This window comes from Sinocyclocheilus grahami, unplaced genomic scaffold, assembly GCF_001515645.1.
Source record: "Sinocyclocheilus grahami isolate Dianchi unplaced genomic scaffold, SAMN03320097.WGS_v1.1 scaffold290.1, whole genome shotgun sequence".
NCBI classification, from domain to species: Eukaryota; Metazoa; Chordata; class Actinopteri; order Cypriniformes; family Cyprinidae; genus Sinocyclocheilus; species Sinocyclocheilus grahami.
In genome coordinates this window covers 1,403,439-1,422,551 of record NW_015505469.1, presented here as the reverse complement: position 1 = coordinate 1,422,551, position 19,113 = coordinate 1,403,439, and the positions used below count along the sequence as shown (strand labels likewise).

At 36.4% G+C, this 19,113-nt stretch overlaps 2 protein-coding genes across 4 annotated transcripts in view; one reads left to right on the top strand and one right to left on the bottom strand.

The window, feature by feature from the left end:
- The window catches only part of LOC107600714 (maspardin), a 6,975-nt gene extending 5,300 nt beyond the window's left edge, over positions 1-1,675 (top strand). For both annotated transcript variants that reach the window (XM_016292672.1, XM_016292671.1), the window contains exons 8-9: positions 285-425; positions 925-1,675. In XM_016292672.1, coding sequence (XP_016148158.1) covers positions 285-425; positions 925-1,050 — 267 coding nt within the window. In that variant the 3' untranslated portion in view covers positions 1,051-1,675. The remainder of the gene's footprint in view (positions 1-284; positions 426-924) is intronic.
- Positions 1,676-3,684: 2,009 nt separating this feature from the next.
- On the bottom strand, positions 3,685-17,495 carry LOC107600758 (ankyrin repeat and death domain-containing protein 1A). Of its 2 annotated transcripts, none has more exons than XM_016292715.1 (15): positions 17,333-17,495; positions 16,733-16,836; positions 16,144-16,242; positions 14,682-14,780; positions 14,349-14,453; positions 10,507-10,605; positions 9,794-9,892; positions 9,610-9,708; positions 9,403-9,501; positions 8,391-8,489; positions 8,214-8,312; positions 8,024-8,119; positions 7,734-7,935; positions 6,446-6,577; positions 3,685-4,432 (listed from the first exon to the last, which is right to left on the bottom strand). In XM_016292715.1, exons 1-15 carry the CDS (start codon positions 17,370-17,372, stop codon positions 4,371-4,373), a joined length of 1,533 nt encoding a protein of 510 aa, XP_016148201.1. In that variant the 5' UTR covers positions 17,373-17,495; the 3' UTR covers positions 3,685-4,370. The 2 variants fall into 2 exon arrangements, with proteins under 2 accessions (XP_016148201.1, XP_016148202.1); XM_016292716.1 differs by having other exon boundaries at positions 8,024-8,116.
- Positions 17,496-19,113: the final 1,618 nt, after the last annotated feature.

Sequence of the window (19,113 nt, the reverse complement as noted above, 5' to 3'; positions counted from 1 at the left end):
AAGAGTTTGCAACACTCCAAAGAGAAAGGAAAAATTGAAATAGCATCATATGACCCATTTAAAATCTATTAAAAAAATAAAAATTGTAGCAATATCTCTCAACATTACCGTTATTGCAATTTTTTTAGGAAAATAAATTGAACATGAGACTTTTTGAAATCATTAAAAAAAATCTTAATTCTAAACTTTGTATAATGTTTTGTGATTCTAGAACTCTAGATAAGTTACAGAAATAAGATGCAAGTTTAACATTTAAAAAATATTTTGCCCTTATTTTCACATAGGTTTTTGATCAGAGTGCCCTGTCACATGAGGCAAAGGAAGAAATGTATAAGCTGTACCCCAACGCTAGAAGAGCTCACCTCAAAACAGGAGGAAACTTCCCATATCTGTGCAGAAGTGCAGAAGTCAACCTGTACATACAAGTGAGTTTCAAATTGTTGAAAGGAATGTTTCAACCAAAAATTTAAATACTGTCATTATTTACTCACCCTCATGTTGTTCCGACCCCAAATAACTGACTTTCTTCTGTGTAACATGTATGAAGAAAATTTGACATGCTCATCTTCCTGCAATTGTAGTAATCCAAAGCTTTAAAAGTTCAAAAAGAAGCAAGTAGTCAGACTTGTGTCTGAATCTTAGCCATATGATAGATTTTTGTGAGAAACAGAGTAATTTGTTATTTGCTAAAAATCAGTTCTTGAATAAATTGTTCTTTTGATTCACAAACTCACGACTCAATGATCAGACTGCAAAAGTTAACGACTTTTTGGAATTAGATTCTCAGTGAATAAAGACAGCCTGTTTTAAAGACATAAGGACCAGTTTTAAGCTTGACATTTTCAGTGAATAGTGATTAAAACCAATGCAATCATGTGATTTCAGGGGCTTAATTTGCATTGTTACTCGGCTTTTACTCCGTAGATACACCTGCGTCAGTTTCATGGGACACGGTACGCTGCTATCAGTCCAGAGATGGTCAGTGCAGAGGAGCTGGAAGTGCAGAGGACAAATCTGAGCAACAACCGTAAGAGTGACAACGAATCGTAGAGAGACCAACAGGCTTCATACAAGCATCTTCTGAATGTTGACTAGATGAATCTGGATCTGAATTTAACCCGTTTCAGCTACACAACATTCAGAGATCACGTTCCGGTATTCTGTTTTTCTATGACCTTAAACTCAAGTCACATGTGAATGGACTTTAAAGAGCCTATTTTTACTTTACGGAAAATAAACAATATTTTGATAAGTATTATGACTGTAAATAAGTGAAATTGATTACATGGTAAGAGTTTTCATAGAACGCCATATTTTGACCTGGTTGCCTTACACAATATAAAATGCACGTATTTGTTAAATTTAGCACTTTTTACTGCTTGAACTTAATTTTCTGCCTTTTTTACGTTGGTGTTATTTTTTTGTCATGTACTTGGTTTGTTTGTATGAATGTTGTCAATGTTATTATGTCTGTTGGAGTCATGCACTGATATAAACCGAAACTCGTTTCAACACAAGATTGTATAAATCTCTTACCTTTTCCAGGTGACCTATCAGGAGTCTTTGATTTGGAAACAAATCTAAAAGTGTCATTATTTACTTAAATAAAAGCTGTGTAACCACAAAAGACAGGTATTGATCGTTATTATAGATTTACAACAATTTATTACACGTTCTGCGCATGTTAAAACTCTCACCTGCCAATTATGTTAACTAAATCATTACCATACAATTAAAACACTGCTGTGGCTACACAATAAAAATTATTCATATCTTATTAAAGTGTTTACATAAGAATCAGATTAAGGAATTGGGCATTACAAATTTATGGCATGCAAATAAATTCAAGTCTCTACCAGAGTAGGCCAGATTATTATTTGTTTTAGGCCATCACCTAAATACAATAGTATATGAATATAGTAATCATTCAGTACCATGATAGTATGATCTGGTACCACCATAATAGTTTTTTGAAGGTGCCAGCACATTAAACTTGGCATGAAACAGAAGTTGCAACCAACATTACAACAGTATTGTGACGTTTTTCGGAGTGAAACATCAGGATCAGAATAAAGGTAGATGTGACTGCCGCTGGCTTAAAGGAACAGTTCACCCAAAAATGTCAATTTGCTGCAAATTTACTCACCCTCAGGCCATCCAAGATGTAGATGAGTTTGTTTCTTCATCAGAACAGATTTGGAGAAATGTAGCATTACCCCACTTGTTCACTAATGGATCCTCTGCAGTGAATGGGTGCCGTCAGAAGGAGAGTCCAAACAGCTGATAAAAACATCACACTAATCCACAAGTAATCCACACCACTCCAGTCCATCAGTTACCATCTTATGAAGTGAAAAGCTGCATGTTTGTAATAAACAAATCCATCATTAAGATGTTTTAACTTTAAACGATCGCTACTGAATCAGGAAAGAAATATGCACAGAACAAGCACCAATTACATGTGAAAACAGTCCAAAACAATTAAACAAATATTATGGACTATTACAGAAAGATTACACAAAGATTATTGCACTAATTCTTGAGAGGAAACCTGGTGACTGGTGACTGCAAATTTGCATCTTTTGTCTTGGCAGAAATATTTTCATACGTCAACATTAACTTTTAACCTGCTTCAGATCAGCACTTAATTTCCTGTCGAGTCACAGTCCACTAAAGCCATTATAACAAAAATATGACACTAATATCTAGATAGAGTTTTAAGTGCAATCTACAATGAAACTAAATTAAATAACAGCCTTTTAGTGTGGGAAAAAATCAACACCTTGACAACAACTCTAGTCATGCTGCATACTGTGACTCATACTTTACTCAATACTTTAAAACAAGTACACTTACAAATCAAACAAGTACAGTTTCAGTTACAGCCTACGCATTTTTCAGGCATCTTTAACATCACAACCAACATTTACACATCTCTTGCTTAGGCAGGCTGAATATATTCAGAATGTTTGCATAAAAACTGGGTTGACACAAATTTTGATTCTCAAGCGTGTGATTCGATTCAGTTCCGATCTCGATTCAATACTGATTCATTTGGATACGTATCAGGTACAAAACATGTCAGTTTTTCTCAAGTAAAGAAATCTCAACTAATGCTGTAAACTGTAAAGGGAAGAAGATATACTAAGCCTATACTTAATGATATAACTATGCTCCAATTCATTTTTTAAATATAAACATTTAAATGGTGGCTGTCATATAAACGTGTTTTGATGATGGATTTATTCAAATATCGGAGAACAGGTTAAGTAAAAAATATAATAAATATGTAACAGTGCATATATTCACCAAAATTATATTTATTTACCAAAATATTTATAGCTAATTGTCCAGCTGTGGGCATTGAATGGCTTTTCTGAGGTAAACGTTATGTGACATCGTTAACAAGCTGTTCTTTCCGCAGCTGAAAACTGATTGAGCACTTGCATGAGACATTTTCAACAACTTCCGATGTTCATTCATGTTTATTTCATACAATAACTAGTAGTAAAGGGGAAAATATGTTTGGTTCACGTGCGCTCGAAATGAGGTGCTACAGCCATATGTCACACTTCATTAAAAAGCGCCAAAACTGTATTTATTGTTTGAATTTCCTAAAAAAAAAGTTACAGAATTTTAAAGCCAAGACTTTGTTTTATATCAAAAGTAACAAAGCTTGTTGGGATTTACTACTACAAAAAAAAAAGAAGAGAGAACTTGATGTCAACCCAGCCCTAATCTGCATAAAATACTACAGTGGTTTATTCTCTTAATTTCATTCCACCTTCTTCACTCTTTTGTCCCGTGTTCATATAAGAATATTTGCACATACAAAAAAAGTTTCGGGCCTTTCAGTCTTGCAAATCCTATAATGAACAGGATGATCACACACATTTAAACCCAGTATCCTGAGCTATGCAGCTGTATTAGTATTGTTTTTGTTTCTAGTCTTAAAAATAACAATTACAGCAGAAAAGCTGCAACTACAAATAAATAGGACAGAAATACATGCATAACTGTAAAAATTAAATGTGAAAAGTGAAATTCAGCATGACCAATAATGTTATTGCTTGGCATGTTTTTCGACAGAGAGAGAGAGCGAGAGAGAGAGAAATCTACCTGTTCTCCAAAAAAAAGTGTCATATTTTCTCAATATGAATGGTTCCACAGAAACACATCATTTCAATCCAAAGTCATGTTTGCTGTAAATATTTGCTCTGGGTGTGAACAGGCTAAGTTTTCTTCTCAGTCACATCACTGAGGTTATATTTGAGGGAGTATTTGTGTTTTGTCAGTGCTGTGTATTTGAAGAGCATCCAATCTCCTGGTTGGTACGTGCTCAGTCTAGACCTTTCTCAATAAATCTCACATTACATTGTAGAGCATTTTTTAGCAGAAGACGGATCCGCATTTGCCTGCTGTCGCATGCTTTCTGTTTGGAAGAAAAAAAAAAGTTATAAAAGAGGGAAGGTAAAGCAAGGTTGTAGACCGTGAAACTATAAAAAAAATATATACTCAATAGCTCTGATCCGAAACCCAGAAAGTTTTCTTGCTGCTTACAATCATCTAAGGCATAATCCTAGTCAAAATGGCATGCAAAACTTTAGTTGGTCACATACAGTGGGGAAAAAAAGTATTTAGTCAGCCACCAACTGTGCAAGTTCTCCCACTTAAAAAGATGAGAGAGGCCTGTAATTTTCATCATAGGTATACCTCAACTATGAGAGACAAAATGAGAAAAAAAATCCAGAAAATCACATTGTAGGATTTTTAAAGAATTTATTTGCAAATTATGGTGGAAAATAAGTATTTGGTCAATAACAAAATTTAATCTCAATACTTTGTGATATACCCTTTGTTGGCAATGACAGAGGTCAAACGTTTTCTGTAAGTCTTCACAAGGTTTTCACACACTGTTGCTGGTGTTTTGGCCCATTCCTCCATGCAGATCTTCTCTAGAGCAGTAATGTTTTGGAGCTGTCGCTGGGCAACATGGATTTTCAACTCCCTCCAAAGATTTTCTAAGGGGTTGAGATCTGGAGACTGGCTAGGCCACTCCAGGACCTTGAAATACTTCTTACGAAGCCACTCCTTCGTTGCCCGGGCGATGTGTTTGGGATCATTGTCATGCTGAAAGACCCAGACACGTTTCATCTTCAATGCCCTTGCTGATAGAAGGAGGTTTTCACTCAAAATCTCACGATACATGGCCCCATTCATTCTTTAGTTTACACGGATCAGTCGTCCTGGTCCCTTTGCAGAAAAACAACCCCAAAGCATGATGTTTCCACCCCCATGCTTCACAGTAGGTATGGTGTTCTTTGGATGCAACTCAGCATTCTTTCTCCTCCAAACACGACAAGTTGAGTTTTTACCAAAAAGTTCTATTTTGGTTTCATCTGACCATATGACATTCTCCAATCCTCTTCTGGATCATCCAAATGCTCTCTAGCAAACTTCAGACAAGCCTGGACATGTACTGGCTTAAGCAGGGGGACACGTCTAGCACTGCAGGATTTGAGTCCCTGGCGGCGCAGTGTGTTACTGATGGTAGCCTTTGTTACTTTGGTCCCAGCTCTCTGCAGGTCATTCACTAGGTCCCCCCGTGTGGTTCTGGGATTTTTGCTCACAGTTCTTGTGATCATTTTGACCCCACGAGGTGAGATCTTGCGTGGAGCCCCAGATCGAGGGAGATTATCAGTGATCTTGTATGTCTTCCATTTTCTAATAAGTGCTCCCACAGTTGATTTCTTCAGGTCTACAATTTTGTTTATGGTGTCCTCTGACAGCTCTTTGGTCTTGGCCATGGTGGAGTTTGGAGTGTGACTGTTTGAGGTTGTGGACAGGTGTCTTTTACACTGATAACAAGTTCAAACAGATGCCATTAATACAGGTAACGAGTGGAGGACAGAGGAGCCTCTTAAAGAAGAAGTTACAGGTCTGTGAGAGCCAGAAATCTAGCTTGTTTGTAGGTGACCAAATACTTATTTTACCGAGGAATTTACCAATTAATTCTTTAAAAATCCTACAATGTGATTTTCTGGATTTTTTTTCTCATTTTGTCTCTCGTAGTTGAGGTATACCTATGATGAAAATTACAGGCCTCTCTCATCTTTTTAAGTGGGAGAACTTGCACAATTGGTGGCTGACTAAATACTTTTTTGCCCCACTGTACATGAAAAGATAGACATGTAAAGTCATCGGTTCTTGGCCAGAATAATAACCTAATTAGAATTTTAAAATTGAATTTGCATACAAATTCACTACAATGCATTCTGGAATTGCCTTTCAAAAAAGACACATGCAATTCTGCCAACAAGATTTTCATGTTGCTGCCTTTGAGTCTGAAATGCACATGTGATGCATAAAAATTCTGTCTAGATAGGCATCACAGTAGGTTTAGAAACAGATCTTATACACATATGAAGTGTAATGCTGAATTCACCTGCCAAATCAGTCATTGAGATTCCAGTCAGACCTTCGTACAAGCCCTTGATGGGGTTTTCTCCAGCGGTGATCACTCCGTGCAGCCAGATGAGCAGCATCCTATGCCCGTGCTCCTTGTAGCTCTTTGTACCTTTTAAAGTTCAGAGCTTGGCATCACTATGACAGATATCTTATCACACTGAACACACTGGGGCTGCCCTGTGAGAACTATGCACTACATTTGGGAAAATGGTGCAAATTGAAGGCTAGTCTAACTGTTTGAGTAATAGTGCTGAGGAATACAAGGGCTCTTAGAGGTGTTGTTTTCTGATTTAGAATTCAAAGTTAAGCAGACTGCTTTACACTAATTACTATGTTTACTGGCTCATGTAATGAACCTATTTTCCTTAGTGTAATAAAAACAGCATGTCTTCAGAAAACGTCAGAGAAATGTCTATTTCCAGACCTCGTATATTCAGACGTTTTGTATTTTTGTGCATATTTTGACATTAGGATTTTTGGCATTTTCAGGAAAGCATTTGTAGCCCCATTAAGAAAAGTTATTTACTTCTAATAAAATAAAGCCATTTGTATTTCCCCATTTATAATCATTACATTTTAAGGGGTTACATAGAATACAATTTTGCTTTTAATTTAAATCATATTCTAACTAAAAAATCGTAGCGTTCAAAAGTTTGGAGTCAGTCATTTTTTATTTATTTTTTAGAAATACATTAAAACAGTAATATTGTAAAATATTACAATTTAAAATAACAGTTTTCTATTTGAATATATTTTAAAATGTAATTTATTTCTGTGACGCAAAGCTGAATTTTCCGCATCTTTACTCCAGTCTTCACAGTGTCACATGATCCTTCAGAAATCATTCTAATATACTGATTTGATATTCCAGAAACATTTATGATTATCAATATTGAAGAGAGTTGTGCTGCTTAATATATTGTAAAAACCATGAAGCATTTTTAGGATTCTTTGATATATATGAAGAGTTTATTTGCAAAAACATTATTAAACGTTATTTACATTTGTCAAAAATCATGTTTTTTTATGATGTTATATTTTTATTGTTTTTTATCGTGTTAGTTAGCTGTGTTTTTTAGTTATTTTTATTTTTTAACCTAATCAAAATAACCCAACTGCAGTTTGATTGAGATTAACTGGAACGCACAATGAAAACACATGATTTTAAAAAATTGTTAAAAACGGAGTTAGCTGTTTTTGATATATATATATACTTTTTTTTTTTTTTTAAAGATGCACTCAGCAGATTACGTTAAATGACGTACCTGTCCATTGGTGCTCTATGGCTCGAATATGTGCATCTGAGAACTTCCAGTGCCGAGCCAGTGTTTTCCACTCGCCTGGTTTGAGATATTTGGAGGCAAGTTTCCACAGGACAGATCGGATATGTTGTGTCTCCTGTCGATGATCTTGCTTAAAGGTAAGACTCGTTCCCACCAGAGAGTCAGAGTCACTCGTCACATTTTCCTAGAAAGCAAATGAACACATTTAAAATCTTCCATATTCAAATGATATCGGAATCAATTAATTTAAGCTTAATATACACTGAACGTACCTTCTCCCATCTGTAAAATCTGTCAGCTTTGATAATCATGTCAATGACATTCACATGGTTGCCTCGTGCTGCAACATCCAGCGATGTCTTTCCCTGCTGTAAATATCTTTTGTTCAACTGTTTGATCACAAGTGTATTACAATATGAAAATGTATCAACCACACTCAAGTACGACAACAGTAATTTGCACCTTGTCGAGCAGATTGAGGTTAACTCCAGATATCAGGATCATCTCAGCGATGTTCTGCCGTCCGTGTTCTGCTGCTATGTGCAAAGCAGTTTGAAGCCGCTGCGAGGAACAATTGTTGATGAATGAGTGAAGAAACCATTTCCTTAATCTGTGAAATCATAAATGTGAAACACTCACATTGTCAAAGATGTCCAGGTCGCATCCCGCATCGACAAGATCCTTGACTATTCCTGTGGAGTTGTTGAGTACTGCCAAGTGCAGAGCTGAAGTATGTTGCTGGTAAGGAAAAATGTCTGTAAATACTTTGGATATTCTGAATTGTAAAACTTAAAATTGTACAGTTTCTGATGTTTTAGCTCCTGACTCGCAAATCAGGTAAATTGTCAAATGTGCCCAAGTTATGCACTCCACATTGTGATCTTACTCAAATTAATTCTTTCATCCGTGTACTTTTCTTTCTTTAAGAGAAAGAAAACTGTTGTTTCTGTTAATGTTGTCTGGATGTGGCCTTAGATGTGTGCATGCATGTGTATTTGCTACCCAGCTAACAGAGAATGTTCTCAGAACTTTAGCTCACATTCTGGCAAGGTTCTAACAGTTTATGAACAAGTAACGTTAATAGAATGTTCACTCAAAATGTCTAATAATAATAATGTCTAATAAAAAATTTTTATGGAACTTTTTTCTGAAACGTTTCAGCTGGATACAAATCTAAGATGGTTTATAGAACATTCAAAATAACATTCCCATAATTTTAGCAAAATAATGAAACGTAACACTCCCCACAATGTTGCCTTTAACACTGACAATTGGACAGGAATAAATCCACAAAATACTTGTCCCAAATAGTGTTTTGTCATGCTCTTAAAGGAAAAAACAGCTGAATAATGCAGTAAAACTTCTGTATAATATTATGTCTTAAACATGTCTGTAACATAATCAAGATGGCCTTGTACCCAGTGCTGTCCTTAGGCCCCCCCCGGAACGTGACCTGCGTCAGCTAAGGACGGCCCTGCTTGTACCTATACTGTGCATATCTGTTATGCAGAGCATTATTATTAGACACCGCTAACAGAGAATCCAGCAAATTAGTTGTTTTCAATGGGCATGCCATTGCCATAGTGAATTTTCCCCCTAAAATTCTCTCCTGTTCTACAAAAGCAACTAAGCTGGGGGTTTTAGTACTCACTGTGTCTACTGAATCCAGATTGATCCCAGCCTGTACCAGCAGTTTGATCTCTCTTCCTGAGCCATGCAGGGCCACCAGATGAAGAGCTGTCCTGTTACTCTATAAGAAGAAACACTTTACGGTGTGCTTTGACTTGTACTGAAAGTTGAAACCCGCATTAGTTAACTTATTATACAGACTGATGATAGTATAAAACAATGTCCTCACATGAGTAAGTTCATTAACATTGCAGCCAGCCTCCAGCAAGAGTCTGATACATTCGTAATGCCCTCCTTCAGCTGCCAAATGTAAAGCCGTCATGCCATCCTGATAAAAGATCACAATGTGAAGCAAATAATACCAAAACCAAAAGAAACTCTTATAAATGCACAAAAAAACGGGATCTACTTACAATGTTTTTTTCATCAATGCTCTCCCCGGTTTCCATGATCTTCTGTAGGACGTCACTGTGGCCTTGCTTAGCTGCCAAATGCAGTGCAGTGTTTTCCTCCTGCAGTTCATGAACATCATATTAGTGCTGCATCAATGTTTATCATTTCTTTTTCCTTTCGTTATTGCCAATGTTTTCCCATTCTTTGTATGTTTTTGTTTTGGTTAGTTTAACTAACCAAAGTAGGGCAGGTGATGCATCTACTGTAGCATGCGGAATATGTTTAGTTTCTCTTTTTCTTTTGTAGTTAGGTCAGATTTATACATTTGTAGTTGATTTGTTTTCTATTTTGACAATTTCTTTGGAACCATTCTGCACATCTTTTCTTCTTATATAAATATCATATTTTCAATGGGCATGCCATTGCCATAGTGAATTAGAGATAAGGTATCTTATATTATCATGTTGCAATTTAGATTTTTTTTGTTTAACCTCACATGGCACATTTGATGTCAGCAAACACTGATTAAAATAAAAATTCAGTGCCACACCACTCAAGTCTAAAGTTTTTATTTGGATCACATTGACAAGTTCTTCTGAATGTAGAAACGTTATTCTGAAAACTTTGGCTCGCTTTGCCCTCTACTTTGGCATTTTACATCTAGTAGTAGAGAAAATCTAATTAGCTCACACTGAGGAGCGTCTGTGCACCCGTGACTCTTGCTGTCCCTCACCTTGTCCTTGAGGTCATGAGCACAGCCCATACCAATGAGAAAATCCACCACCTCCAGGTGTCCATGCTCCGCGGCCAAATGAAACGCTGTCTTACCGGACTGACACAGCAGATGGACACACGTTAGAAAGGACATAATGTACAGTACTACTCTTTAAAATAAAGGTTACCACAGGGTGGTTTCATAGCAATGCAATAGAAGAACCATTTTTTGGACAGTTCTTAAAATAATCTCTTAATGTTAAGAATATTTTAATAATCTAAAGAACCTACTTCCATTATAACGAGCATTTTGTGTAATGGAAAGGTGTAGTTTCTATAAAAGTTTTATAGCTTTGCTTCATCTGTTATTATTTCAATGGGTAATAAAACATCCCTGCTGAAAAAACAAACAAACAATAGAAACCATCACAGAAATTCTGATGGTTTCCACTACAAATACCATTACAAACAAACCAAACCAAACTTTTAACCATTAAAACCATTGAAAAATTGTTTGCTGTAGTGTGTTTTGGTACATGTTCCATTAAAGGAGACATATTATGCCACTTTTTTACAGTATGTAATATAAGTCTCTGTTGTCCCCAGAATGTGTCTGTGAAGTTTCAGCTCAAAATACCCCACAGATAATTTATTATATAATTTTGAAAATGGCTATTTTGAGTGGAAGCAGAAACACGCTGTTTTTCGTGCCTGTCTCTTTAAATGCAAATGAGCTGCTGCTCCCCGCCCCCTTTTCCAGAAAAGAGCTGCGCCTTTACAGCTCGTACCTGCTAAAACATCTTTTTTGTTTCTGATTATCATGTTTATCGCACTGAAATCATGCGTTTTAAACCATATTAGTTTAAACTTCTGAAATATCTGAGTTTTCTGAGTGCACACATCTGAAGCACACGGACAGAAAGCGGCTGTCACAGCATGCGAGTACTAAACTAAGTTCTCATTCACACACAAGTTTACGTTAAAAACACACGAGTTACAAAAACAGTCGGTTATGTCTGTGAAGGTAAACAGCTGAGAAATAAATTGCATGTTTTTTTTATCTGTGTGGCAGCAGCAATATACATTAAATAAATCAATAAATCCACTGCTCTGTTGTCTCTTCTGAGGCAGGGACTTTAAATAGTGTTCTGTGCTCTCTGTGCAGCCAATGACAGAACAGTTAGCATGTTTTGGTCAAACTTTCGCCATGACATTAGAACTGGTACACCTTTGTTGCTTGCAAAATCAAAATGAGGGTGCCGTGGGTGGAAATTTACAGATTAAAGGGAGGTAATATTATAATGAGATCCCTTTGTAACGTCACCAAGAGAGCGAAATCAGACGTGATCGTTTTTTCAGACACTTGCAGAAAAAAGGCTTACCAAAGCAAAGTTACTGGGTTAATCTTTTTCACGTTTCCTTGGTTGGTAGATGCACCGGGGACCTTATTATAGTACTTAAAATCTGGAAAAGTCAGATTTTCATGATATGTCACCTTTAAGATTTAGTGATTTTAACAAGTCACCAATAGAAGGCAACCTATTACCAGTAGAGACCAACAGGGTCCATTACAGTTTCCATGAAAACCAATACAATTCCCATTATAACTAGTAAAACCATTACAAATTCTCTGATGGTTTCTATTGCTTTTTTCAGCAGGGATGTTTTAACAAAGCTCAATGAAACTACTCGAGAACACTGATTGTGTGATATTCGTATTATTGATCTACTTTGCAGAACACCTAACGGGGCATAAATCTCATAAGCTCATGTGTAATGAGTAGCACAATTCACAACAACTGGAAAAACTTAAAGTCAACAAGACATCAAAATTGACCCTGTTGATATTCATAATACAGCGGGTTTAATAAAATAAGTATTGAACACGTCACCATTTTTCCCAGTAAATATATTTCTAAAGGTGCTGACGACATGAAATTTTCACCAGATGCCGGAAACAAACCAAGTAATTCATACATACAATGAAAACAAAACAAATGTGACCCTGGACCACAAAAGCAGTCTTAAGTCGCTGAGGTATATTTTTAGCAATAGCTAAAAAAATATTGTATGGGTCAAAATTATCGATTTTTCTTTTATGCCAAAAATCATTAGGATATTAAGTAAAGATCATGATCCATGAAGATATTTTGTAAATTTCCTACCGTAAATATATCAAAACTTAATATGCATTGCTAAGAACTTCATTTGGACAACTTTAAAGGTGATTTTCTCAGTATTTTTATTTTTTTGCACCCTCAGATTCCAGATTTCCAAATAGTTTATCTCAGCCAAATATTGCCCTATCACAAAAAAAACATACATTTGGAAAGCTTACTTATTCAGTTTTCAGATGATGTATAAATCTTAATTTCAAAAAATTGACCCTTATGACTGGTTTTGTGGTCCAGGGTCACAAATAAGTTAAGAAATTAAGTTATGTGTAATAAAATGGAATGACGCAGGGGAAAAGTATTGCACTACTGAAATGTATTTAATAGTACAAAAGCCTTTGTTGATAATGACAGCTTCAAGATGCCTCCTGTATGGAGAAACTAGTCGCATGCATTGCTCAGGTGTGATTTTGGCCCATTCTTCCACACAAACAGTCTTCAAATCTTAAAGGTTCTGTGGGCCTCTTCTATGAACTCTGATCTTCAGTTCTTATTTTCTATTGGATTCAAGTCAGGTGATTGGTTGGGCCATTCTAGCAGCTTTATTTTCTTTCTCTGAAACCAATTGAGAGTTTCCTTGGCTGTGTTTGGGATCATCGTCTTGCTGAAACGTCCACCCTTGTTTCATCTTCATCATCCTGGTACTGTAGGTGTTGGGACTGAAGCAGCTAATATTAATTTCCTCTGACTAGGGGCAGGATTGCTTTCTAATCACTGATTACACTGATGGCTTTCCATGCCTTTTTGCACCTCCCTTTCTTCACGTGTTCAATACTTTTTCCCTGGGTCATTCAATTTTATCACATATAACTTAATTTCTGAACTTATTCGTTTTGTTTTCTTTGTATGAATTACTTGTGTTGTTACCGACATCTGGTAAAAAAAAATCATACTGACTGTGCATGATTCATTTATTTTCTTCACCTCTGAATTGAATTTCTAACCAAGGCAGAGAAAAATCATATTAGCAAATCAATCCACACAAACAAATGATCCAATAAACTCTTCATGGACAAAATTTTGACCTGGCCTACTGTTTACAAATTACATTTGAATTTCATGAAACTATTTGTCCTTTCCGATGCTTGACAGCTCCTGTTCACTGCCTGCTTTTTAAGTCAACAAAACTCAGGACAATTCCTTCCTTAAAGCCGTTCCTTGAAAATGTTTAACTGGTATTTGCATGAACACTGTGCAATCAACACAGTCGTTATCAGTCTCTCTGATGGAAACACCTATCTTCTACTTTCTACTCTTACTTTCTATTTTGAATCAGTGCATAAAACTGAGCCTCAAAAGACTTACAACATTTATGACAGAATGTTGCAAATCTTTTCTTTCTTTTTTTTAAGCGTCAGCAAATACAGTATGTGGAAGAAAACCCAAAACATTTTTTGGAAAGTGATGATCAAAATGTCATGTGATCAAAATGTAAGCAAACATAACCTTAAACAAATTCTGTAAAACTGACCACCTTCTTCACCTTCAAAGCTGATCTTACATATTTGTATCAACTAGTGTAAAAGCCCCTTAAGATGTTCTTGTAGATACAATACATTGGAAAACAAAACCCATTCTGTCTCTAAACTTTGTCTGGGCTCTAGTTTTTAGCAGGGAACTGAGGGTACAATTAAAAGACATTACACTTCAAGATCATGGGCACTGTGGCAAAACATGAGATTCTCACCTTGTCGACTTTATTAAGCTGCACGTTTTCCAGATCTTCCATAATATACTCCAAAATACTGATGTGACCCCTCTGTACAGCACAGTGCAAGAGATTCAAGCCATTCTGAAAGAAAAAAAAGAGACAAGTGAGACGCATTGAAATGAATGTTGAAACCTGAATGTAGGCCAGTACACACATCAATCTCATTTGTATTGGTTAGTGGTCTTTAAAGAACGGCTTCAGAACGCTATTCGTCAAGAGCACAGTCAACCATGAGAGAGCGGAGCACATCGAGTGCTCAGATAAAAGATATCTGAAACATGACAATGATTTCTGCCAATAGAGTCTTACTTTGTTTTCACAGGTGAGCTTCGCCCCCGTTGAGACAAGGATCTTCAGGATTGAGAGGTGACCAAACCATGCCGCCAAGAGCAGAGCGTTCATACCGAACTGGAAAACAAAAGAATATACATATACACAGAGTCAAACAACTTTTGAAAAACAGTATTAGCCTAAAGTGTCACTTCCTTAATTACATGATTAACAATCGCATTCCAGTTATGAGTTTACCAGTGGCTCGTGAACAGCAATGCATGTGTAGAAACTTCTACTAGCAAGGTTAAGGACATGGGTTTGATTCCCAGGGAATAAACATTCTGGTCAAATGTATTGCTTGCTTGAATGTATTGCTGTGAGTCACTTAAAAGTGTCCACCAAATGCATAAATGTAAAAATTTTAATAATGGAGCTAAATTGACTTTTTTCACCAAATGCATATGGAATGACATAGTGAGACAAGCTATACTTCATCAAAATATTTATAAATAGCATGTTTTAATATTATTTTAATTTAAAATAAAATAAAACGGCATGTGTTATAATTAAGATAATTATGCCCACAATACTACTTGAGGGACTACACGGAAAATTTGTATTTCAAAAATGAAAGGCACTTCAGAGCACCATTTATATGAACTGCAGAAACAAAAATGTGATCAAAAAATGTTGACCATTTAGAGTATCTTTCACTTACACTTACACATTATCATGAACTTTAATCTTACATAAAATTTTTATGTTTTAATTATCCCTTGCATTTCATGGACCACTCTTTGCGGTCAGTGTGAAAAGTGTGCGCGCACATTTTTTTTTACCAAAGGCATGTGGAATGTAATGACACTAAAATTCTTTGACATCCAGTAATATACCAAAACCAAAAATAATATTTTTATTTTAAAAGTTTTTTTTTTTTAAAGATTTTCTGTATATATAATTTTAAATCATTTAAATATTATGCATTCAGCTTTTAGCATATGAAAAAATATTTACTATAAAAAAAATTATTGTCACATGGTAGGAGTATTTATGTCAACTGCAAAAAAAAAGAGGATACAAAAATGATGACCAGTTACAACATACAACATAAAAAAATACACTTTTACTTATATGTCTATATAAATTTAAATCTAAAACTTAATCATTATATTTTTTCATAAAAAAAAAAATCCCCAGGCACATATTAGTCAATTACTCAATTATCTAAAAAAGTTCTGCCTTGCATTTCAGGGCCACTCTTTGTCTCTTCAATCATTGTTGGTGTAACAAGCTCATAGCCTTCAGTCATTTACAGGCCACATGGTGAACGAACAGCATCCCATTAAAGATTTATTCAGTGGAGCAGTATTTCACTTATTTGTGCTTATACAGTAAATAAACACGGAACATAAAATATTCAGCCTAAAATGCAACTAAATTGGAACCTGTTCATGCACACAGTGTCGCAGCGCTCAACCAAAATGCATTTGACACGTACGCTGTCCATATCATCCACCTCCATGTCGTGGTCCAGCAGCAGACGCACTGCCTGCTCACTGCCGGCTCCTGCTGCCCAGTGCAAGGCCTTACGGTCCATCTGTAAAACCAGAATCACATGAAAAAAGGAAACATCCACACTGACTCAAGAGCCATTGTATTTGCCATGGTTTTAGATGATAAATACTGTTGTCTAGGGTAAAACAAAGGTCATATCCTGTGCTGACGACCACAACATGCGTGTTTCCGTCACTCTGGTGCATAACTGGGAAAAACAAAACATTCCAGGCGGAGAAATTGGCATGGTGGATGGCAACACGGCTTCCTGTACATTCAGCATGCTCTGCTCGGCTTTCTTTACCGTGCCACCATGTTTAGAAGTGTACATCATAGTTTATTTGCTTATTTAAATGAATATTTATTATTACATCTTATTTTAGTCAAATCTGGTCAAGGAGCCCATTTTAAACCATTCCAAGGGCATATTTTACTAGAAAGACTGCTTTAGACTGTCTAGTATATTGCGCATAATCCATTCCTTGCATGTAGATTTGCACTGTTCATATGTTTCTGTATTGGTTATATCTCACCTTATTTTTGACTTTGATGTCCACCCCTCTTCTGATGAGCTCCTGCATTCTCTCCGTGTCGTTCCTCTTTGCAGCATCATGAAACTCCTTCTCTGAGCGAAGCACTGGTGTGAAATAAGAGTGGAAGGTGACAGGAGTTCTATACAGTGTGGTGTGTATATACAGGTACAAACATGAGCATGATCCATGATGGTCCACATGCATCAGCAGTACTCATATCTAATGTTTCTCATCACTTTTTAGAGATCATTTCAAATGAGGTTTTAGATTATATCCTAATTTTGCACATAATTAAGCTATGACCCACAATTTAAAAATGTATAAAATTACAAAATCAGCAGGATCAATGATCACACCAATACATTTTCGTCTGTAAATAGGTTCAAGAATCCAACAAAGCCTTAGTAAACAAGTCTCTTTAGTCTTACCATTTTTATTAATAACTATTTATTAGCCACAGTTAGTTTTATAAGCCACATAATACAGTGAGCCATTAATAGCCATTGAATATAAGCTTATTTCTCTCACTTGCCCTAGTTAGTGTCCGTACCGCACTACAACACTGTGACTATTTTTTCTTTTCAGTATTTTAACACTCACAAATATCGTCTTCAGACACCAGTCCGTCTTCCATCGTCATCAGTCGATGGTGTGTTGTGTCTCCAATGTGCGCATCTTCTGATACATGTCTACATTTTCATCTTTTGATGCGATGTAGGGCTGTGTTTCTGAGTGCTTCTCACACAGCCGAGCTCAAGCCTGCCGCTTTGGGAAATTACGAATCCTGCTACAGTGAACGAGGGTTTGGCTCATGAATATTAATTAGGCCATGCAGACGTTTCCTCGATGTGATTATAAATATTAATTAGATTATGCTGAAGTCACTTCCAATGGCGAATTGGCAGTTAATGAATATTAAATAGGTTGTGTCAACGTTGCTTTTGTGACGTTAGTTATGAGTAGCCTAGTTAAATATATTCGCTACCGCCATCCGGGTAAATATTGTGACAGACAGCAGATGTCATTTATGGCATCATATATATTTGAAGTTAAGCATCTTCTTCCTCAAATGAACACACTAAGTAGTAACCAACTTTAAAATATATAATAAATAGGTGAACAAAAGAAATATCTAAAATATGTGATTCATTATTTATTTAAAGAACAAATGCACATGATTTACTGTAAACAAAACATGCAGATGTCATTTGTTTTTATTGGATGATATACATAATATTGCACACTACACGCGATAAAATATCTTATTTTTATAGGCTACTCCTCCTTATTTGATCCGGGTATTTTTATTTCTTTTATGAGGTTTCATCTTTATTTTATTTTCGTCACCAAATATTTAAGTTTATTGCTCTTTGTAATCAGACTCGTTTAATTGAGAGCTGATTCTTCATGGATTCATTTTCTCATCGGATTGAATCTTTGTTGTGTAACAATAGGCAATTGTGCTTGTTTGTCTGTCTGTTGGCTTTAGGTAAACTATCATGAATGCTGGACAAATGTTGACCTGTTTCAACAAAGAAAGCTGTGATATTATTATAAGAAACTTCCACTAGGGAGAGCTGCAGACTCGCAGACAGCTTTTTGTGTCATGATGACAGGTTTCAGGCCAATTTCATTTTCCATGCACAGCTGTTGAGGTTAATAGGCCTTTTGTGAGTCACAAATTGAGTTGATTTGTGCTTGCATAGTTGCATAAAACCGTTTAAGCAATGCATGCTGGATAGAGAAGCAATCCAATATCCGTGTCAGAAAAAAACGTACTCGGTTACTAATGTAACCTCGGTTCCCTGAGATACGGGAACGAGTACTGTGTCGCTAGTGGGTGCTGTAAGAATGGAAGTCCCGTATCTCAGTATCCCGTATCTGCACTGCTATTGTTTCAGAAATGAACCAATGACGGCGCAACAAAGCTGCGCGAGCCTATGGCGAAGCAGCGCGCCCGAGCCCGCCAAAATGGGCGGGGCATCTGGCTATATAAGCAGGTGCTCGGCATAGGATCACTGATTCATATCGACTGAAGCGACGACAGAGTCGTGCAGCATCATGGCACGGTTAGCTACGCAGTACTCGTTCCCGTATCTCAGGGAACCGAGGTTACATTAGTAACCGAGTACGTTCCCTTTCAATACTTCACTTCGTACTGCGTCGCTAGATGCTACGGGAACCTATTCCACACCATGCTATGGTAGATGAACGACTTATAAATAATTGTCCAGGGCGTCCAGAAGGGGGCCCTGTAGATCAACTACAATGAAGCAGGCCATAGCCAGAGACCCGGATTCTTTTCGGGGTCAAGAGGCGGCAAAGAAATGGGCTAACTCATAGAGGTCGAGCCCGGCCTTACATAATCGTTCTTAGAGCTT